The sequence below is a fragment of the Hyla sarda genome, chromosome 6, assembly GCF_029499605.1.
Source record: "Hyla sarda isolate aHylSar1 chromosome 6, aHylSar1.hap1, whole genome shotgun sequence".
In the NCBI taxonomy this organism is placed as follows: domain Eukaryota; kingdom Metazoa; phylum Chordata; class Amphibia; order Anura; family Hylidae; genus Hyla; species Hyla sarda.
Window position 1 is genome coordinate 270,749,277 of NC_079194.1, and position 24,441 is coordinate 270,773,717.

Genomic DNA, 24,441 nt, shown 5'->3' on the forward strand with positions numbered 1-24,441 from the left:
CTCGTACGATAGAGTTTATACTACTGGGAGCTATTGGTAAGATGGGCAAATTTGAGTGCCTACTACATCTGATTTTGTTCTTCGCCAGACTGATCATATTAAGGAATTGGACATCCCCTAAAGAACTGCAAATAGAGGAATGGAAGGAAGGTTTGAAAACCATGAAAAATAAGGAGTTTAGATGGATGAGGAGTAGGGGGGGGTCAAAGAGAATGTAGAAAAACGTGGAATTTATGGTAGACTTAAAGGTTCTCCTCCCTTTTTTTTATTTTATACTTTTCCCTCTCTTTGCTCTTCTCGGTGCCAGTGGGTGGGGGGGGGGTGTTGATTAGGTATACTCTTAGATGTAAACAAGCAAGGCTACTTGGTTTCTATGGCTTTTGTTTTTCTTTTGATTGGTGATGTTGTTTATCTGAATTGTACAATGTATTTTTGTAATTGTTTAATATTAAAATAAAAAAAAATAAAAAATCACAAATTTTGATTGGCCGGTAAGGTGGAATTTTAAATCAAATATTTCACCTGTATGGTGACTTGAAAAGAAGCCTGTTTTGCAGGTATGTTGGGATCTTTTTCTAAAAAATGGGATGTACTTGCCAGACCTAAATAGTGTCTAATATTCGAATACAGTGCTGACACGTCCATTGTCACGAGCTGCATTCCTTCTTCCCAGATGGAGTTTCTGAGTGTAGTTATTAATTGGTCGGAGTTCTTGAGATAGCTCGGTAGATTTTGGACATATGGTTGGAGTATCAGGTCCAAATATTGTGAAATATTACTTGTGATACTTCCAATCCCTGAAATGATGGGCCTGCCTGGTGGATGTGTCTGATCTTTATGTATTTTAGGGAGGTAATTAAAAAAAATGCCATTTTGGGATTTGGTGTCCATAGAAAGTGTTTTTCTTTTTTTGTGATGATTTCTTGTTTCACTCCTTCTTGCAGAAGTGAAAAAAATTTAGTTTTTAGTTCTGGTAATGGATCACTTGATTTGTGAGTAATAAAGAGTGTCGCCCAAGATCTTCCATGCTTCGGCGTTGTAGTCGTAATTTTGGACCACAATGCCCCCGCCTTTATCAGCGGGGCGAATCACAATATCTAGATTATCTTTTAGTGACTTTAGTGACGCTTGTTCATACTTTGAGAGATACCCCTCTTTTGAGTGAGAGGGAAATCTCTCCGAGAGGGTTTTGAAATCTTCTACCACAGAGTCGTGGAATGCCCTCAAGAGATGTCCCTGGCTATCCACTGGATAAAACTTAGATTTAGTTTTGATTTCCGGATGGATTCCCAATACTTCTGGAGCTATGGACTCCAGTTTGTTGGAGGTGGAAGTGGGTAATAGGAAATGGCGTTGTAGCGTCAATTTCCTAGTGAAATTATGTAAGTCTAGAAATAAATCAAACTTATTTGAATGATATTTTGGACAATAGGAGAGACCTTTGTGTAGCAGGGATAATTCACCCCGATTGAAGATATGGTCTGAAAGATTGAATATTTTTAGTTTTAGTATTAGTTTCATTAATTAACAGTTTCTTTTTATGTTTTAGTTGTTGTGAATAGATCCCTCCTCTTTTTCCTCTTCGAGTTTTCTTTTGGTAGGTATTCCCGGGGTGAAATAGTCTTTTATTGTCCTTGTTTTATTTGCACCCACCTCTAAAAAATGAATACCTGTGGTATTATTCGCTACTTCTTTCGCAGAGGAGGAGGATGGATGAATGCGCTGATTGTGAAAGCCTGGACCATAGTTGGTTTTCTTATTTTTATCTGATAGATTGATTAAATCTTGTTTGGATTGTTGGAGTGGTTGGTGGATCTCCGCTGTAATGGTGAATGTATGTAGTAAATTTCTCACTGTATTGAGAAATCATTACAACTGCAAGGTTTAAATGAGGCGGTAGAAGTTATACACTAATCATCTCTTCTGGATACAGTAACCTAAGAGAATTATGTATCTTCTAACTGTGACCACCAACTAAAAAAACACTATACGAATTAATGACAATTATGCCTCTCCATACTAACAAAAACTTATGGAGGACGTATCTAATTTCCATCATCTTGCCTCTAAAAAACTCTATATAACAGTAAGAAGAGGATTCCTTTAATGAAGAGAAGAAGCATTTTGCAACTACGAGCGGATATATATTTTTATATATTCTGATGGACGTTGTACCTTTTCAAAGAACTTAATATACATCTCTATAATATGCAACAATTAATCTTCATACCTCCGGTTATCTGCCCATAAACACTGGGATCCATTCCCAACTGTAAACATCTAGAAAACAACCAATGGTCTGCACCAAACATGAGGGGAAAAGGGAGAAATTGATTCCCGCTCCTCAGGTTTAAATGATGTATCCTTCAATCGCATCTCCTTCTGTTCTGGCCGAAGTGAACAAGACCAATCCAAGGGAGTAGGAAGTTCTCCCATAACTCCATCTGCCATGGTGATTCCTGCTGCACTTCTCCTATCCTATCCTAGGCATGAATGCAGACGTTCCACAAGAATCTGTTATCTGGTCTAAGTGCCATATGGAATGGTATTATTACAGTCAAACACTTAAGGACCTCGGCAGTATGTGTCCCCGGTAAATCTATTTGTTTTAATTGTTTCACAATAGGAACCATGTCATTATTGTTGTTATTGTTTTATGATTTAATTACTGTGACAAGCGTTGGATATCTCTTGTTTTTATATGTACCATATTTTGATTTGTCCGCTGGAATTTTCGCGGGCTTTTTTTTGCATAAAAGGAGGATCAGCCTATCTGATCCCAGGATCTGACAAAGAGGGGGTCCCACCCCTCGAAACGCGTTATCCTGTTTGCACTGTACCTGCAATAAATCTCCAGATTTTATCTACATTCCGATTGTGTGGCTATTAATTCCACACCCTACCCTTTGGAAAGGAGCGCTCTAAGGCACCACTTTTTTTTGGATCAGAGATCCTTCGCATTTCTTCTCAGCAAGAACGGAGGCGGAGAGACAGCTTGCTATGGGGCTCAAAGGGTGCACCATGGAGGGCACTCAGAACCAAATTCAAGTCCCAAGGAGGAGAGGGTGACCGATAAGGAGGAAGAGCGTGCGCCACTCCTTGCAGGAAGGTCCGGACATGAGGATTAGAAGCCAGGGGCCGCTGGAAAAGAACAGTAAGGGCCGAAACCTTACCCTTAAGGGAACTGAGAGACAACCCCAGTTCCAACCCCGACTGCAAAAAGGAGAGAAGACGGGGAACAGAGGTGGTCACCGGGAGAAGTCCTGTGCTTCACACCAACGAAAATAAGACCTCCAAGTACGGTGGTAAATCCTTGCGGAGGAGGGCTTACGAGCCTTGAGCATGGTGCGAATGACTTGGGAAGAGAACCCGCGGGCCCTCAAAACCGCGGTCTCAACCGCCACGCCGTCAAATGCAGCGACTGTAAATTGGGGTGCAAAGAGGACCCTAAGAGAGCAGGTACGGACGGAGCAGAAGGCGCAGTGGAGTGTCGTCCAGGAGCCGTACCACGACCTTCGGGGCCAATCTGGAGCTACCAGAATGGCGGGGACGTCCTCTGCCTTGAGCTTCCTCAGCACCCTGGGAAGAAGCGGAAGAGGAGGGAACAGATAGGGTAGGGCAAACCCCGCCCAAGCAATCACTAGGGCATCCACGGCCAGAGCCTGAGGGTCCCGGGACTTGGACACAAACGGAAGGATCTTCCGATTGTGCCGGGACGCGAAGAGGTCCATGTCCTGAATGCCCCAGAGGTCGCAGAGTTGCGCGAAGACCTCTGAATGTAGAGACCTCTCGCCGGGGTCGGGTGAGGACCGACTGAGGAAGTCTGCTTCCCAGTTGAGCACCCCTGGGATGTGAATCGCCGAAATGGCCGGAACCTTGCTCTCCGCCCAGGAGAGAATCTTTGTCACCTCGGCCATGGCTGCCGAGCTGCGAGTGCCGCCCTGACAATTTATGTACGCCACGGCCGCGGCATTGTCCGACTGAACGTGGACAGGACGGGACTGAAGATGGGACTCCCAATGAAGAAGACAAAGAAGAATCGCCCGTAATTCCAATATGTTTATCGGAAGAAGGGTCTCCTGGGGAGACCAGAGTCCCTGAACCGTCCAATCCCTGAACACTCCGCCCCAGCCCGACAGGCTGGCATCCGTTGTAACAACCTGCCAGTGAAGGGGAAGAAACGACCGCCCTAGGAGAAGAATGGGGAAGCGGAGCCACCAGAGCAGAGCCTGATGGACCCTGCGAGGGAGAACAATCTGACGATCGAGGGACAGGGGAGACCTGTTCCATCGAGAGAGAATCGCCAGTTGAAGGGGGCGGTAATGAAACTGGGCAAAAGGTACGGCCTCCATAGTTGCCACCATCCGACCCAGGACTTCCATACAAGTGCGGATGGAGACTGATGCCTGGGTCCGAAGGAAGCGGACCCCCGACTGGAGCACCAGACGTTTGTCCGGCGGAAGACGGAGGTCCAAAATTGGGCACACAGAACCGTCGTTCTTGGAGATCACAAAAAGATTTGAATAGAAACCCCGAAACCGTTCCCCTGGGGGAACAGGAACAATAACCCCCTGGAGAAGCAGAGACTGGAGAGCCGCTCGAAACTGCTTCACCAGAGAAGGAGACCGGGGGGGCCCCGGAGGGAAAAAAGCGATCCCTCTGAAGGGATGCAAATTCGATCCGGTAACCATTGGACACCACATCCCTGACCCAAGAGTCTTGAATGTGAGAGGTCCAAATGTCTCGAAAAAGCAAGAGACGACCTCCCACCCGAGAAGAAACCGCGGGTGGGGGCCTCACTTCATGCAGACGTGGGCTTGCGGTTGCCTGATTTTAGCGCAAAACGGCCAGACCGGCCATAAATGAGTCCCTATCAGACTGGAACAAATTACATGGAGTTCAGGAGAAATGGGACTACTTAAAAGACGCTTTATTGAAGGCAACAGAAAACTGCATTAGACTTGTCAGTAAAAGCAGAAAAAGGAAGAGACCACTGTGGTACTCAGCAGAAGTGGCCAAAATCATTAAAAACAAAAACTAGCATTTAGTAATTATAAAACAACCCAGAGCAATGAAGATGGGGAAATCTACAAGACTAGGCAGAAAGAGGCCAAGCAAGCTATAAGAACTTCTAAAGCACAGGCAGAAGAAAAACTAGCTCAGACTGTGAAAAAAGGGGATAAGACATTCTTCAGATATATAAATAAAAAAGGAAATCAAAACAAGGAATAAATAAATTAAAAACAAAGGAAGGAAGGTATGTAGAAGAGAATAAGGGGCTAGCCGACTGCCTTAATGAATACTTCAGTTCAGTTTTTACAGAAGAAAAGGAAGGAAAAGGACCTTTATTAGAGAGGAAAACTAAGGAATCGTTTGATGCATGTGTTTTTACAGAGGAAGAGGTTCTGCGTTTGCTTTCTAAAGTGAAGACAAATAAATCACAGGGGCCTGATGGGATACACCCAAAATTATTAAAAGAGTTTAGTGGTGAGCTAGCAAAACCGTTAACAGATTTATTTAACCAATCAATGGTAACAGGAGTCATCCCAGAAGATTGGAAATGAGCAAATGTTCATTCACAAGAAAGGTAGTAAAAAGGAATCAAGCAACTATAGGCCTGTCTGGACACGCGACAGATACGTAAATATGCTATGGATCAACACTGACGTGTTGTCTGATTAGGAGTACTGTCTATGCAAATAGGGCAAGTGCAACGATAGAGACTCCGCTACAGGATTAGCCAATTTATATAGGTTTGATTTTACTTTACTACTGCACCATGCACCAAAATTAATACGTTGAAAATTTTTCTATTCTGACGCCTATAACTTTTTTATTTTTCCGTATACGGGGTGGTAATTTTTTGCGCTGTGATCTGAAGTTTTTATCGGTACCATTTTTATTTAATCGGACTTTTTAAACACTTTTTATTCTTTTTTTATGGTATAAAAGGTGATCCAAAATACATTATTTTGGAATTTTTAATTTTTTTACGTGTACGCCATTGACCGTGCGGTTTAATTAACTATATATATTTTTTTTATAGTTCGGACATTAATGTACGCAGCGATACCACATATTTATTTACACAGTTTTTTTTTTTATGGGAAAGGGGGGGGGGGGTGATCTTTATTAACTTTTTATTTTATTTTTTTACACTTTTTTTGTAATGTTATAGCACCCATAGCATAACACTGATCGCTTTTATCGCCGCTTGACTGCTCCTGCCTGGATCTCAGGCATGGAGGAGTCATTCGGCAATTGGACGTGCAGGAGGCAGGTAGGGATCCTCCTTGCGTCCTGCAAGCTGTTCGGGACACTGCGATTCCACTGCGGCGGTCCCTAACAGCACCGCTGAGCTAACCGGCATTATTTACTTTTGTTTAGGATGCGGCGATCAAGTTTGATCACCACATCTAAAGGGTTAATGCCGGGCATCATAGCTTATAGCAACCAGGACCAATCGGGTATGATGTGCGCATTCCTGCTGAGCACGCGTGGTACCTCAAGAGCCGCAAATGGACATAAATGTACATCAGGGATGTGGAAATTTTATCGCCCGACGCCCGGGACAAGTAGTTTTGGGCACCGGGCAGGTGAATTGTTTATAGATTTAGCCCTGTATCGGGCTAGCAGGGAAAGACAGACTTCCCCCTTATTTTTCTTTACTGCTGGTGTGAGGCGCATGAGCGGATATAAGTCTCCACCTCACACCGGGGCTCACAGTGTATGGAGGGGGCGGCGGCCTCCAGCTGACTGCAGAGTCCCCTTATCTCCCCTCCCGGAGGATGGACGGAGCTCAGAGACACAGCAGGGTGAGAGAGAGGACGTAGACAGCTCCGTGCACAGCTCCATCCCCCGCACACAGCCCTCCCCCTCCCCCTGATCTGTCTCCATAGGACCTAATCCACCACGGGGAGGTTGCTAGTTTGCACGAGGAAAACACAGAGCAGGAGGGGGAGGACGGAAATCTCACCTCACACCGGCGGTGACTACAGCTCTGATGTCCACTCATGGCGGCTCAGGTGAGGAGGCCGAGAATACAGGCGACGGCAGGAAGGGTGGTTGTATATGAATGGTGTGAGTGTATGTGTGATGTGTATGTAATGTATGATGGGGGGGAAGCGGCAGGTGTATGTATGATGTGTGCATATGTATGGTGTATATCAGCGTTTCCCTACCAGGGTGCCTCCAGCTGTTGCAAAACTACAACTCCCAGCATGCCCTGGACATGCTGGGAGTTGTAGTTTTGCAACAGCTGTAGGCACCCTGGTTGGGAAACACTGGTGTATATGTATGGTGTGAGTGTATATGTGATGTGTGTATGATGTCTGTCTGTGTGTGATGTGTATGTAATGTATGATGTGTGTATGATGTCTGTGTGTGTGATGTGTGTGTAATGTATAATGTGTGTATAATGTCTGTGTGTGATGTGTATGTAATGGATAATGTGTATAGGATGTCTGTGTGTGATGTGTATGTAATGTATAATGTGTGTATGATGTATGTGTGTGATGTGTATGTAATAGATAATGTGTGTATGATGTCTGTGTGTGATGTGTATGTAATGTATAATGTGTGTATAATGTCTATGTGTGATGTGTATGTAATGGATAATGTGTGCATGATGTCTGTGTGTGATGTGTATGTAATGTATAATGTGTGTATGATGTCTGTGTGATGTGTATGTAATGTATAATGTGTGTATAATGTCTGTGTGTGATGTGTATGTAATGGATAATGTGTGTATGATGTCTATGTGTGATGTATATGTAATGTGTGATGTGTGTATGATGTCTCTGTGTGTGATGTGTATGTAATGTATAATGTGTGTATGATGTCTGTGTGTGATGTGTATGTAATGTATAATGTGTGTATAATGTCTGTGTGTGATGTGTATGTAATAGATAATGTGTGTATGATGTGTATGTAATGTATAATGTGTGTATAATGTCTGTGTGTGATGTGTATGTAATGGATAATGTGTGTATGATGTCTATGTGTGATGTGTATGTAATGTGTGATGTGTGTATGATGTCTCTGTGTGTGATGTGTATGTAATGAATAATGTGTGTATGATGTCCAAGTGTGATGTGTATGTAATGTATAATGTGTGTATGATGTCTATGTGTGATGTGTGTATGTAATGTATAATGTGTGTATGATGTCTGTGTGTGATGTGTATATAATGTATAATGTGTGTATAATGTCTGTGTGCGATGTGTGTATGTAATGTATAATGTGTGTATGATGTCTATGTGCGATGTGTGTATGTAATGTATAATGTGTGTATGATGTCTGTGTGTGATGTGTATGTAATGTATAATGTGTGTATAATGTCTGTGTGTGATGTGTATGTAATGTATAATGTGTGTATGATGTCTCTGTGTGATGTGTATGTAATGTGTGATGTGTGTATGATGTCTCTGTGTGTGATGTGTATGTAATGTATAATGTGTGTATGATGTCCAAGTGTGATTGTGTGTGTGTGTGTGTGTGTGTATGTGATGTGTGCATATGTATGGTGTATATCAGTGTTTCCCAACCAGGGTGCCTCCAGCTGTTGCAAAACTACAACTCCCAGCATGCCCTGGGCATGCTAGGAGTTGTAGTTTTGCAACAGCTGGAGGCACCCTGGATGGGAAACACTGGTGGATATGTATGGTGTGAGTGTATGTGTGTATGATGTCTGTCTATGTGTGATGTGTATGTAATGTATAATGTATGTATGATGTCTAAGTGTGATGTGTGTATGTATGTAATGTATGATGTGGGGTGGGCCGCGGCGGGTGTATGTATGGTGTATATGTATGGTGTGAGTGTATGTGTGTATGATGTGGGGGGGGGGGGGCAGTGGCGGGGGTGTGTGTATGTATGATATGGGGACAGTGGCTGGTGCATGTATGATATGTGTATGCATGAATGTTTTGCATAGGAGTGGACTGTCACATCGGGCATTAGGGCAGTTGTGCCATCTAATTTTATTTATTTTTTATTTTTATTTATTTTTAGTTACTAACTGTAATTCCCAGTATTCCTTGACACATCCTATGGCTCTGCAGCTGACACGGACCAAAACTACAACTCCCAGCATGTTACACAATAACCTTAACTGTACTACTATACAGTGCAACACCCACACAACCATCGGCTGCATCAGGGCATGCTGGGAGTTGTAGTTATCTAGCAACTAAATGCAACTTCCATCATTTTCTGACACAAAATGTACCATACAAACTGGAGAAGCAGAACCCCCCCCCCCCCCCCAGTAACACATAAGTCCCTATTGATTCTGAAAAATAGTGATTAAAATATTTTAAAAAGTGCGTATACATGTGAATAAGCCCCTTTCCTAATAAAAGTTTCCAATTTTCTTTAAATAAAAATAATGTACAAAAATAAACATAAGTGGTATCGCTACATGTGGAAATGTCCATGTTATTAAAATATAATGTTAATTAAACCGTACGGTGAACGGTGTAAATGTAAAAGAATAGTCCAGAATTGTTCATTTTTGGTCACTTCATATGAGAAATTTTTTATAAGGCGATCAAAAAGTTACATCTAGACTTTTCTGGGCTTGGCTTGGGAGTAAGAGGAGCTACAGCTCTCCTGCCGCTAATATCCTGACATGCTGCGATCGCCTATTAAACCATTAGATCACCGCTGTCAGCAGTGTCTAAAGGGATCTTATATCCATCCCTGGTGGTCTAGTGGGGGGGGGGGATCAGACTATTTTGGTTGAAATTATTTCATCTACCAGGACAAGTGGATTTTCTTGAGGGACAAGTAGATTGTGTTCCGCTTTAGTCCCTTGGACAAGTAGTTTTCTTTTAAATTTCCACACCCCTGTACATCCATTTGCGTTAAGTGTTAGAATATAAATTTGGGTTAATCTTTTTCCTGTTATTTTTAGGGTACTGGGGAGAGTAGATTATATTTGGAAATAGTATATCCAGAATGGATTGGTGGCGTCCTTTATGCTAAAAGTGATGGGTGGTGGCAATGATATTTAGGTTGTGTTAAAGTGTAGGTGGTGTAAGGCTGGGTCCACACTACGTTTTGTCCCATACGGGAGCGCATACGGCAGGGGGGAGCTAAAAGCTCGCGCTCCCGTATGTGACCGTATGCGCTGCCGTATGTCATTCATTTCAATGAGCCGACCGGAGTGAAACGTTCGGTCCGGTCGGCTCATTTTTGCGCCGTATGCGCTTTTACAACCGGACCTAAAACCGTGGTTGACCACAGTTTTAGGTCCGGTTGTAAAAGCGCATACGGCGCAAAAATGAGCCGACCGGACCGAACGTTTCACTCCGGTCGGCTCATTGAAATGAATGACATACGGGAGCGCATACTGTAACATACGGGAGCGCGAGCTTTTAGCTCCCCCCTGCCGTATGCGCTCCCGTATGGGACAAAACGTAGTGTGGACCCAGCCTAAGCTGGATTTTTATAAATAAAAAAGAATAATAATTCTCATACACCCACGTTAAAGGGTTACTATTATTTGGCATAAAATGTAACAAAATGCTCAAGCCAGTGTACTTATATGCCTTAAGACCTGTAAGCATAATATGCATGATTTTAACTTTAAAATACCTTTAGATTGCTCCAACACTGTGCTTACTGGTTTTGCAGGCGAGCTAACACCTAAGGGCACTTTTTCTAGAGCAGTGCGAATTAGCACTTTTGCTCCCCTTTCCTCTCTCTTGTCAGGATGTAAGAGATAAAGGAAAAATAGGGAACGCACCCCTAGTGAAGTACAGTAGAACAATATAGTAAAGGAAAAGGGTGTGAATCTCACTCACCATGTGATGTTGCGCTCAGAGCACAACACCTTTATTCGCATGTAGAATGTGTCTATGGATCCTGCAGCTGGCAATCCCTTCGAACGCTCACTGGAGTCGTCGGTAATAATGGTGCAGATAGATGAAAAAGACATTTTTCTTGCAGCGCTGGACCAAGAGGATTGTAAAGAGACAAGGCTCTTGAAGGATATAATCAAGTGGCATTTATTAAAAGCATGTCAACGCGTTTCTGGCCCAGAGTGCTTTTAATAAATGCCACTTTGATTATATCCTTCAAGAGCCTTGTCTCTTTACAATCCTCTTGGTCCAGCGATGCAAGAAAAATTCCTTTTTTATCTATCTGCACTCTCTTGTCAGGAGGCCGGCACATATATTTTAACATTTGAAAAGCTGTGTGCCCAAAGTGGATTTTTTTTATAAACTTGTAATACAGCCATAACCACCTCTATATGGTTTGCCCAACCCCCCCCCCCCCCCCCCCATGTGAACGTACAGGGTACATTCACACGGGCGGGTTTACAGTAAGTTTCCTGCTTCAAGTATGAGCTGCGGCAAATTTTTTGCCGCAGCGCAAATTCCTAGCGGGAAACTCACCGTAACCCGCCAGTGCGAATGTACCCTAAGAACACTACACTACACTACACTACCACATAATAAAGGGTAAAACACTACATAAACACCCCCTTACACTGTCCCCCCGAATAAAAATTAAAAACGTATTGTACGACAGTGTTTCCAAAACGGAGCCTCCAGCTCTTGCAAAACAACAACTCCAGGGATGTGGAATTCCTATCGCCCGACGCCCGGGACTAGCAGTTTTGGGCGCCGGGCAGGTGAATCTGTCCAGCCCTTAGCCCGGCTTCGGGCAAGCAGGGCCGGACCTGACAAGTGGCCTGGACCTCTGCAGTCTGTATGGAGCGGGCTCCCGACTCCTGCCCGCTCCATACTCTGCAGCCTGTGTCCTCCGAAGCAGAGCAGGGAAGATGAGAAGCTGTGTACAGTATTTGTCTTCTCTCCCCTGCTCTGCAGACGTGCGGGGGCGTGGCTTATTTCTCCCCGTGCAAATCTGCGTCCTCTGCCTTCACTCCCCCCAGCTGTAGCTTCGGAGAGCTGAGGGTAGGAGGCGCGTCTGCACGGGGAGATGCTTGCGGCGCTCACAGGGGAGTATGGAGCGGGCTCCGGATTCCTGCCCGCTCCATACTCTGCAGCCCCCGGCTGTTCTCAGTAGCCGGGGGCCACCGCTAATAGCCAGCATGTGGCGATCGCCGCGGCTGGCTATTAACCCTTTAGATCGCCGCTGTCAAAGCTGATAGCGGCATCTAAAGGGACATGTGAATGCTCCCTGGTGGGCTAGTGGGGTGGATCGCCCCCCCCCCCCCCGCAGCGCGATCGCAGGGGGGGGCGATCCACTATGGAGGTAGCCGGAGGGCTTACCTCTGTTCCATGCTGTCCCGCTCGGTCATTGATAGAGCCTGGCTGGACTAGGCTCTATCAATGGATCACAGAGCTCACAGATCAATGAGTTCAATAGAACTCTATTCATCTGTCTGAGGAATCTAATGATTTCTCATGTAATCATGTAATAAAGTGTTTAAAAAAAAAAAAAAAAAGTTTTAATAAAAGTTTGAAAGACACACATTAACCCAGTGGTCTTCAAACTGTACCCCTCCAGAGGTTACAAAACTACAATTCCCAGCATGCCAGGACAGCCGTTGGCTGTCCGGATATGCTGGGAGTTGTAGTTTTGAAACATCTGGAGGGCCACAGTTTGAAGACCGCTGCATTAACCCCTTACATGTTAAAAGTTCAAATCACCCCCTTTTCCTATATAAAAACATTCAAACAAAATAAAAATAAACATATTTGGTATCGCTTCGTGCGTAATTGTACAACCTATTAAAATATAACATCATGTATCCCGTATGGTAAATGTAAAAAAATACCAAACCACAGAATTGCAATTTTTATAATATCCCAGAAAAAAAAAGTTAAAAAGCGATTAAAAAAGTCAGATCAATACCAAAATGGTACCGATACAAAAAACAGATTATGGCGCAAATAATGAGCCCTCATACAGCCTGGTATGCGGGAAAAAATAAAGCTACAGGGGTTAAAAAATGGCAATTAAAAAAATTGGAAAAAGTTCAGAATTAGTAAAACATGACGTAAACGATACAAATCTGGTATTGCTGTAATCAGGCGCCTAAATTATAAAACTAACATGTTACCTCAACCACAAGGTAAATGGCGTAGAAAAGAAAACCACCAAATCTGCAAAATTATCTATTACTATTTCAATTTCCCTTCCCTAAATATATATATATTTTTTTTTTGGTTCAGAGAATATGTTATAGAAAAATTAAAAGGTATCCTTATAGTAGGTAGTTATGGCTATTATAGGGCAAGGAGGAAAAAATTAGAGCGTAAAAGCAAAAATTGGATCATCATGAGGGACAAGTACATTTTGCTCCATTTTAGTCCCGTGGACAAGTAGTTTTTTTTATAAAATTTCCACACCCCTGAACTCCTTACATTTCCGGACAGCCACTGACTGTCCAGGCATGCTGGGAGTTTAGCAACAGCTGGAGGCACCCTGTTTGGGAATCACTGGCATAGAATACCCCTATGTCCACCCCTATGCAATCCCTAATTTAGTCCTCAAATGCGCATGGTGCTCTCTCACTTCGGAGCACTGTCTTATTTCAAGGAAACAGTTTAGGGACACATATGGGGTATTTCCGTACTCTAGAGAAATTGCACTACAAATTTTGGGGGACTTTTCTCCTTTTACCCCTTATGAAAAGGAAAAGTTGGGGTCTACACCAGCCTGTTAGTGTAAAAAAAAAGAAATTTTTTTTACACTAACATGCTGGTGTTGCCCTTTACTTTTTATTAAAAGGAAAAAAAAGACCCCCAAAATTTGTAACGCAATTTCTCCTGAGTACGGAAATACCTGGGCATAAAATGCTCTGCGGAGTGAGAGTGCACCATGTACATCTGAGGCCTAAATTGGTGATTTGCACAGGGGTGGCCGATTTCACAGCGGTTCTGACATAAACCCAAAAAAATAAATACCCACAAATGTGACCCCATTTTGGAAACTACACCCCTCACGGAATGTAACAATGGGTACAGTGAGCATTTACGCCCCACAGGGGTCTGACAGATTTTTGGAACAGTGGTCAGTGAAAATGAAAAATGTAATTTTTTTTGTTTGCACAGCCCACTGCTCCAAAGATCTGTCAAACGCCAGTGGGGTGTAAATGCTCCCTGTACCCCTTATTACATTCCGTGAGGGGTGTAGTTTCCAAAATGGGGTCACATGTGGGGGGTCCACTGTTCTGGCACCACGGGGGGCTCTGTAAATGCACATGGCCCCCGACTTCCATTCCAAACAAATTATCTCTCTAAAAGCTCAATGGCGCTCCTTCTCTTCTGAGCATTGTAGTTCGCTCGCAGTGCACTTGACGTCCAAACATGGGGTATTTCCATACTCAGAAGAAATGGGGTTACAAATTTTGGGGGGCATTTTCTCCTATTACCCCTTGTAAAAAAGTAAAATTTGGGGGAAAACCAGCATTTTAGTGAAAAAAAATTTTTTTTCATTTACACATCCGACTAACAAAAAGTTGTCAAACACCTGTGGGGTCTTAAGGCTCACCGTACCCCTTGTTACGTTCCTTGAGGGGTGTAGTTTCCATAATAGTGTGCGATGTGGGGGGGGGGGGGTTGCTGTCCTGGCACCATAGGGGCTTTCTAAATGGGACATGCCCCCCAAAAAACATTTCAGAAAAACGCACTCTCCTAAATCCCATTGTTGCTCCTTCGCTTCTGAGCCCTCTAGTGCAACCGCTGAACACTTGACATATATGAGGTATCTTGTTACTCGAGAGAAATTGGGTTACAAATTTTGAGAGGATTTTTTTCCTTTTACCCCTCGTAAAAATTCATAAACTGGGTCTACAAGAACATGCGAGTGTAAAAAATGAAGATTTTGAATTTTCTCCTTCACTTTGCTGCTATTCCTGTGAAACACCTAAAGGGTTAACACACTTCCTGAATGTCATTTTGAATACTTTGAGGGGTGCAGTTTTTATAATGGGGTCATTTATGGGGTATTTCAAACCAGAAGACCCTTCAAATCCACTTCAAACCTGAACTGGTCTCTGAAAAATTTCGATTTTGAAAATTTTGCGAAAAATTGCTGCTGAACTTTGAAGCCCTCTGATGTTTTCCAAAAGTAAAAACATATCAACTTTATGATGCAAATATAAAGTAGACATATTGTATATGTGAATCAATATATAATTTATTTGGAATATCCATATTCCTTATAAGCAGAGAGCTTCAAAGTTAGAAAAATGCAAAATGTTAAAATTTTTCATGAAATGATGCAAGTATCGACGAAAATTTACCACTAACATAAAGTAGAATATGTCACGAAAAAACTCTCGGAATCAAATTTATAAGTAAAAGCATCCCAGAGTTATTAATGCTTAAAGTGACAGTGGTCAGATTTGCAAACAATGCTCCCGTCCTTCGGGTCATAATGGGCTCTGTCCCCAAGGGGTTAATCAACTGGTGCCAGAAAGTTAAACATATTTGTAAATTACTTCTATTGAAAAATCTTAATCCTTCCAGTACTTATTAGCTGCTGAATGCTACAGAGGAAATTCTTTTCTTTTTGACATCACGAGACAACTGTCTGCTGTCATCACTGCTGACATCTCTGTCCATTTTATGAACTGTCCAGAACAGCATGTTTTTGCTATGGTGATTTCCTTTTACCCTGGACAGTTCCTAAAATGGACAGAGATGTCAGCAGAGAGCACTGTGCTCGTGATTCAGCAGACAGCTCTGTGTTTCAAACGGAAAAGAATTTCCACTGTAGTATTCAGCAGCTAATATGTACAGGAAGGATTAAGATTTTTTTATAGAAGTAATTTACAAGTCTGTTTAAACTTTCTGGCACCAGTTGATTTAAAAAAAAAAAAAAAAGTTTTTCACCGGAGTACCCCTTTAATGTTGGTTGTGGAACAATCCTTTACCTCGGTAAATAAAATCTGTTACGAACCTAAAACGGTCTCGGACCATGCTCTGCTAGTAGCCCATATTAGGAATAAAAATAGGGGGATGAATCCACATAAACTTTCTACTCATGCACATTGGTTACATATTAAAGAAATTGTAAATGGAGTGGAAAAGGAGATAATGGAGTTTTGGAAAATAAATAAGGGATCCACTGGGTTACACATTGTATGGGACACACAGACTTTTTGAGAGGCATACTTATTAAAAGGATTGCGAATTTTAAGTGGAAATGTAGAGAGAAAGAGTCACAAATGATAAAAGAGATTAAAGATATAGAAGCACAATATGCACAAACCAATCAGATTAAAGATTGGGAGAGATTGAATTTAGCACCGAATAGATACAAAGACTACACTTTGGAAAAAGCACAACATGCACTATTGTTTAAGGGTCAAAAACAATATGTGGAAGGGGGGAAAACTAATAAACATAATAAAAAAATCAGAGGGAGGGTAAAGATATTAGAGCAAATAAGGATGAAAATAACAGCTTAGTTTATACTAAGGAAGAAATCGAACAGACTATTCTTAGTTATTATAAAAAATGTTTACAAAAGTGAAGACAAACAGTCAAACTGTGAAATAGGAAAGTATTTAAGTAAATTAAAACTATCAAAAATCTCGGGGGAACAAAAACATGAAATAAAGAAATTAGTTTAGAAGAGCTTAACACCTTAAGGACCGGGGGGGGTTTTCCATTTTTGCATTTTCGTTTTTTCCTCCTTACCAATTTTGCACCTAAAAATCCATATGATGGCTTATTGTTTGCGCCACCAATTCTACTTAGCAGTGACATCAGTCATTTTACCCAAAAATCGACGGCGAAACGGAAAAAAAAAATCATTGTGAGACAAAATTGATACAAAAAAACGCCATTTTGTAACTTTTGGGGCTTCTGTTTCTACACAGTACATTTTTTGGTAAAAATGACACTCTTTATTCTGTAGGTCCATACGATTAAAATGATACTCTACTTATATAGGTTTGATTTTGTCGTACTTCTGGAAAAAATCATAACTACATTAAGGAAAATGTATAGGTTTAAAATGGTCATCTTCTGACCCCTCTAACTTTTTATTTTTCCACATATGGGGCGTTATGAGGGCTAATTTTTTGCGCCGTGATCTGAAGTTTTTAGCGGTACCATTTTTGCATTGATAGGACTTATTGAACTTTTTATAAATTTTTTCATGATATAAAAAAGTGACCAAAAATACACTATTTTAGACTTTGGAATTTTTTGGAGCATACGCCATTCACCATGCGGTTTAATTAACGATATATTTTTATAATTCGGACATCTCTGCATGCGGCGATACCTCATATGTTTATTTTTATTTACACTGTTTTTGTTTTGTTTTTTTATGGGAAATGGGCGGTAATTCAAACTTTTATTAGGGGAGGTGTTAAATGATCTTTATTCACTTTTTTTTTTACTTTTTTTTTTTTTTTTGCAGTGTTATAGCTCCCATAGGGACCTATAACACTGCACACACTGATCTTTTACATTGATCACTGGTTTCTCATAGGAAACCAGTGATCGATGATTCTGCCGCTTGACTGCTCATGCCTGGATCTCAGGCACTGAGCAGTCAATTGGCGATCGGACAGCATGGAAGCAGGTAGGGATCTTCCGGCTGTCATGTAAGCTGTTCAGGATGCCGCGATTTCGCCGCTGCAATCCCTAACAGCTCACTTTAGATGTGGCGTTCAACTTTGAACGCGCCTCTAAAGGGTTAATAGCACGCAACACCACGATCAGTGCTGCGCGCTATTAGCCACGGGTCCCGACCCCGACCCGCTATGAGATCGGGAGCGGACTCATAACGTACCGGTACGTCATAGGTCCTTAAGAGGTTAAAGGGGTACTCCGGCGCTAATACATCTTATCCCCTATCCAAAGGATAGGGGATAAGATGCCTGATCGCGGGGGTCCCACCGCTGGGGACCCCCGTGATCTTCCATGCCGCACCCCGTGCTCGCACCGGGTCTGATTGCTGGCGATCACGGGGACGGAGCATAGTGAAGTCATGGCTCCGCCCCCGCGTGACGTCACGCTCTGCCCCCACAATGCAAGCCTATGGAGGGGGCGTGACAGCTGTCACACCCCCTCCATAGGCTTGCATTGAGGGGGCGGAGCCGTGACGTCACTATGCTCTGTCCCCGTGATCGCTAGTAATCAGACCTGGAGTGAGCACGCTCCGGGGGCTGATTCTAACGGGGTGCAGCGTGGAAGATCACGGGGGTCCCCAGCGACCAGGCATCTTATCCCCCATCCTTTGGATAGGGGATAAAATGTCTTAGCACCGGAGTACCCCTTTAAGAAGGCATAAAAACTTGTAACGGGAATTCCACCCCAGGGAGTGAGGGTTTTGTTTTTGAAATCTATAGGGTTTTTGAGAATACTATAATGCCTTTGTTTTTGGAAATTTGAAATGAATCCTTAGTCATGGGGAAATTATCCCCTTCAATGGTGGAAGCCTGTATTGTCCTTAATTCAAAAAAAGGCAAAGATGAGCAAGAAGTGGGTTCCTATCGCCCAATATCGTTACTTAATACCGATTACAAACTGTTTGCGAAAATTTGGACGCTTCGGTTGCAGAGAGTGATTAAGGGAATTATTGGGGAGGAACAAAAAGGTTTTATACAAGGTAGAAATATTTACAGTAATATTCAAAGAACATTCCTTAATATACAGATCGGAACGGGGGGCCCCCACTCTATCCTGTCTCTAGATGCCAATAAGGCATTTGACAGGGTGGAGTGGGGATACCTCGAGAAGGTGGTGGAGGAAATTAATCTGGGTGATTTAATAAAGAGGGCGTTAAAGGCATTATATCACTCCCCCACTGCAAACATCAATATTAATGGCAGTATAACAACAAGTCTTACTTTGGAGAGAGGCACTAGGCAAGGATGCCCCCTCTTACCCACATTGTTCGCCATAGCGATTGAGCCTCTGGCCCAGATCATCAGGAATACAAACAGTTTCAAAGGGTTCGGGATCAACAGCATAAGGGAAAATTTTTTACTTTATGCAGATGATGTTCTTTTTGTTAAAAATCCAATGGATAATATAAAGGGAATAATGGAAATAGTGGAAGAATATGGGAAATACTCAGGATACAAGATTAACTGGTCAAAACCTGGAATTCTCTCAGAGAATAAACCAAATAAGTTGATGGGTGATACTACTATTTTTAAATCTAATGAAACTTTAGAATATTTAGGAATTAAAACTACAAAAAATAGAACTCAGTATACTAAACTTAATATTATACCCATATTGGATAAAATTGGTGGTAAAATCAAGATCTGAAATAAAGTCCTCTCTCTTTTGCAGACAGAGTTGTATTAATTAAAAGTGCTATATTGCCGATGCTCTTACATCCCCTAAGAGCAGCCCCTATATGGGTTCCAGACAAATATTTTAAAGGAATAGAGAGGAAAATAAATGAATTGATTTGGGGGCGCAAACGTGTCAGGATCAAACAAAATATGATCAATCCCCCAGTGAGACTGGGAGGTATGGGAATGCTTAATTTTCAGATTTACTATTTGGCATCACAACTAAACACATTTTGTTTGGAGGGTGAAATTAATAAAACATTTATGGAAATATTTGAGGAGAGAAATGTCTCTACTTGGGATATATTGGGAAAAGACAAATAAACTTTACATTAGGGGGAACTCCCTTCTTCAAAATGACTAATAAATGTTGGAGTTTTGTAAAAAGAATATTGGGTAGCTTAAAATTTACTAGGATCTGGTAGAATATCCTGTTCCCAGAAATATATAAATTAAAGGAATGTGTTAACTGGGAAAAATATGGGATCTCTAGAGTAGAACAGATTGTAAGTAATAAATGTTTGTTATCCTGGAACGATAAATATAATTTTGAAAAAAAAGTGGAATAGGGGTATGCTCAGGTGCATTTGCAGTTGAAAAAGATAATCCAAAATGAGCAATTGAGCATCATGAATTAATTGATATATTATTAGACTGTGGTAATCAATCAGGAAGTAAACTGGGGAAAAATTATAAAATTATAATTAAACATAAAGCTAAACCAAATTTAAGAACTTAAAAGTAAATGGGAAAGAGAATTAGGAATGACGGAGGAGGAGGACTGGATGGAAATCTTCCAGACTATAGATAAATCTACGATTACGGTAACTTAAATCACAAATTAATACAAATAAAACTGACACATAAAATATACTATACCCCTGATAGATTGTTTAAACTGGGTATTAGATCTGATTCAAATTGCCCTCGCTGTAATACAGAAAAAGCTGATTTGGTTCATATGATTTGGGAATTTAATAAAATTAAAATTTTTTGGGAACAAGTCTAAGAAAATTGAAACAAATCTAGGGGTCAAACTAGAATATCAGATCATGACGGCAATAATGGGCTTGGGAATTGTAAGAAATAAAAAATTAATAGTTAAACTCTTGAGTCTAGCAAAAATTGTGATTCTCAGGATGGTTTGCACCAAAAGCCCCATACATAGAAGAATGGAGTAAAAATTGTAGAAAAAGTGCGTAAATATGAATCCATATATTATCTTGGGAAAAAGAAATGTGTGGAGAATAAGAAAGAATTGGAGAGATGAGTACAAAGAGGATCATGTGATCCTGTAGTGCAAGCTTCGGACTGACGGCAAAGTGGGAGGGAGGGATAGGAAATTGAGGGGTATGAGGGAGGGAGTAAAAGGAATATGTGATATAGCATATTATGTATGAGAAATGTCTTTTGTGTATTTTGTAAAAGCGAAATAAAAAAATAAAAAAAACATCATGGCAGGTCCTAAAGCCACAATCTAATCATAACTCTGTCATCATCAAAGGTCCTTCAGGCACAACCTCATCCCAGCTCAGCCCCACCTGGACCCTTCTCCAGCACAGGAGAAAATACTTGGGGCCCTTCTTGTTTCTGCCTCTGCTGAGGGAGAGTGTCCATCAGTCCGTCTGGCCCCGCAACCTAAAATTATAGGCACATTTTTTTCTTTTTGGCACAATGCTGAAAACTCCATTTTCGGCTGATTATTTTTGACAGCAGAAATTTGGGTACGTTTTTAATTAAAATATTATGTTATTGATCCGGTGAACCACAGAGACAGAAAATATAACAAAAGCTAGAATAGCTGATTTTTGGTCGCATTACATCCCAGAAATGAAAAAAAATTAAGAAAAAAAGTGTTATTTAGTCCAAAATGATAAATACAGATCATGGCACAAAAAATGTTTGTCATATGAAAAGAAAGCAGCTGACAAAAACATACCCCCGCCCCCCCAAACTGTGTAACTTGTACAACTTAAGAAGCAAACCTTACATTCTTTAGAGGCGCTCCTGGTTGATGCCCTGCTTTGTACTACTTGAGGTGAAGTACTGCAGCTTGCTTCATTCTGATCATGAACATCTTCAAAAAATTTTACAGGTGTTCTGTAAACTACATGAAAGTAAAAATGTACAAAGTGAGCATTATAACCAATTAAATTGGTGTCCTACCATACAAGCATACATAAGGATTAGAGATGAGCGAACTTACAGTAAATTCGATTCGTCACGAACTTCTCGGCTCGGCAGTTGATTATTTATCCTGAATAAATGAGTTGAGATTTCAGGTGCTCCCGTGTGCTGGAAAAGGTGGATACAGTCCTAGAGACTCTTTCCTAGGACTGTATCCACCTTTTCCAGCCCACCGGAGCACCGGAAAGCTGAACTAATTTATGCAGGATAAGTCAGCAACTGCCGAGCCGAGAAGTTCGTGACGAATCAAATTTACTGTAAGTTCGCTCATCTCTAATAGGGATCTTTGAATTATGCCTCAATTGTCACAGCAGCGTTATTCATACTAACCTGCTGGTACTGCCTGATGCTAGTGCTGGGGACACCGATTACAAGGTTCTCTACCTTTTGCCTATATAACATCCCAAAAAATCCTTGCGTGTAAAATGAGTAAATAAAAAAACTAATTGATCCAGCACTTGAAGAACTTGCAGCTTTATTGTTAAATCCTCTTTAAAAACCCCATGGAACAACTTCCCAAAGTCTGACACATCTTGATGCGTTTCGAGCGCATGCGCTCGAAACGCGTCAATAGGTGTCAGACTTTGGAAAGTTGTTCCATGTGGTTTTTAAAGAGGATTTATCAATAAAGCTTCAAGTTCTTCAAGTGCTGGATCAATTCGTTTTTTATTCATTGTGTGGACACGGAGGGTTTGAGTGTGGATCCATGCACGAGACACGGCAGCATGAACATACAATGCTTTTGTATGTCGGAGTCATCGCATAAACGGCTCTCCAGCAGCGCTAACTGCTTCAGCTGCCGCCGGATAGCCATTTACGGTGCCCCGTGTGCTCCGGTGATGGTCTCCTACCTGTCCTCAGGGCTCCGGAGCGTCCTCTTCGGGATCCCCTCCATCACCGGCGCTCTCCTTCGTCGTCATCACGTCGCCGCGCATGCTGTTACGTCATCCAATAGGAGCGGTGTGTGTAGTCACGTGACGACGGCGACGTGAGCAACGCTTCCGGCCAGCAGATACGTTCCGGAGCGGCGGGGACATCACGGGGACGCGGCGACAGCGATTGAGTGCGACATCCAGGGCAGCGGGCACAGGCGAGTACAACTTCCTATACTTTACATTGCACGGATCCCTCAACAAACGATGGTTCATTTGGAACGGATTACCATCGTATGTTGAGGGACCACTGTACCTCAGTACCTGCATATGACTGACTAGAATGGTGAATTTGCACACATATATACTGCCAAGTCAAAATCTACATAGTAAAAAGTCAAAGATGCACAAGAAAAAAAAAAAAATTATTGCATGGATGGTGTGTTGTAATGAGACTGTATAAGGACCAACCAGAGAGTCATGCCCCACAGACCAATTGTCTGCAAGCACACCACACTCTGGTACCTGCAGAGAAGAACAATAATAACTAGTCTTCTCTACCCATACCCAAAGCGCCAACCCTTTGCTGTTTCGCACCAAACGTCTTCAGGGAGTGATTTTTTAAGACTAAAATAGTAAATTTCTACAAATACTGACCAATAGAAACTAAGAAATTAAAACAATAAGTATCTACCTGTGTGTGATACAAATGCCAGTGTGTCTTGCATGGCGGAGTTAAAATTAACCTAACCCCCAAGGCCGAAGCCCGGGGTGAAAACCCCCTTATTGCTCAACCCCTAAAAAGTAACTTTTATTGTAAAGTTAAAATAACCCCTGACAGGTGTGTACAGGGTTAATGAGGGAAAATTCCCTTACAGTATTAAGTGTGGTGCTGCAGACACTCACACTGCCTTGTCAGAGGGTTGGTTAAAACTCAAACAGTATGCCCACCCCTACATGTTTCGCCGCACCGCGGCAATCTCAAGAGGTATATGTGGCTACTATGGCCCCAAAATGGCGGCATCGAGTATTTAGAGTTTACCCCTATGATGTCATCATTGGTGGACAGCATCATCCATCCAACGGCTACTATTATCTCATACCTGTTGTGGACTCCATCCAATCCCGGTACTCACCAGGTGTTTACTTCCAGGTGAGCGCCGGTCCTTCTGTCCAATCTCCTCTGTGTGACGCGCTATGGCGCGTTGTGCCGACGTCTCACCCGTCGCCTCGTTCTCATACTATACATGCGCACTCGTGGCCTTTCCGCCGGCCGCCCATGCGCCCGAACTTAAACTAATCTCCAGGCCATTCTTGGCATCATAAAATAGACATGTTTTTATTTTTTAAGATATGAGAAGGCTTAAAAGTTTTCCAAGTTTCCACGAAAATTTCAGTGGAAATTTTTTAGGGACAAGTTTTAGTATTGAAATGAATTTGAGGGGCCTATATGTTAGAACCCCCCCCCCCCCATATATTTCCCATTATAAAAACTGCACCCTTAAATGTATTCAAAAATTGCATTCAGAACGTTTAACCTTTTCAGTGTTTCACGGAAATAGCAGCAATTTGGAAGAGAATTGTAAAAATAATCATTTTCTTTTTTCAATTTTCTTCATATCACAGCAGCTATTAACACAAAAATGCAACTTCATATTCACTTACCTAATTCTGCAGTTTTTAGAAATATTACATATGTGACCCTTGTGCGCTACAGTGACCCCCGACCTAGGATGGCCCCGACATATGATCAAATCGACATACGATGGCCTCTCAGAGGCCATCGCATGTCGATGTCAGCATCGACATACGATGCTTTTTTATGTCGGGGCCATCGCATTAAGTGCTATGCGGCAGCGCAAAATGCTTAAGCTGCTGCCGGTTAGCAGCTTAATGTTCCCCGTGTGGTGCGGTAAGTATTACTTACCCCTCCACGATGCTCCGGGGTGCCCTCCGGGTCCAGCGCTGGTCTGCCGGTGTCTTCTCGGCCCTCTCCGATGACGTCAATATGCTGCTGCGCACGTCATCCGATAGGAATGGCGTACGCAGCGGCGTAATGACGTCGCTATGCAAGCCCAGTAAGGCCTTACGGAAGAAAGCAGAGGACCGGAGAAGACAGCAGAGGACCGGAGAAGA

The 24,441-nt window shown here is 42.3% G+C and overlaps 1 protein-coding gene across 5 annotated transcripts in view; it reads right to left on the reverse strand.

Moving 5' to 3' along the window:
* The window catches only part of VRK3 (VRK serine/threonine kinase 3), a 175,346-nt gene that overhangs the window by 131,543 nt on the left and 19,362 nt on the right, over nucleotides 1–24,441 (reverse strand). For 4 of the 5 annotated variants that reach the window (XM_056527292.1, XM_056527293.1, XM_056527294.1 and 1 more), the window contains exon 3: nucleotides 21,237–21,353. The exons of the other annotated variant lie outside the window; for it this stretch is intronic. In XM_056527292.1, coding sequence (XP_056383267.1) covers nucleotides 21,237–21,353 — 117 coding nt within the window. The remainder of the gene's footprint in view (nucleotides 1–21,236; nucleotides 21,354–24,441) is intronic. 5 annotated transcript variants of the gene reach the window in all.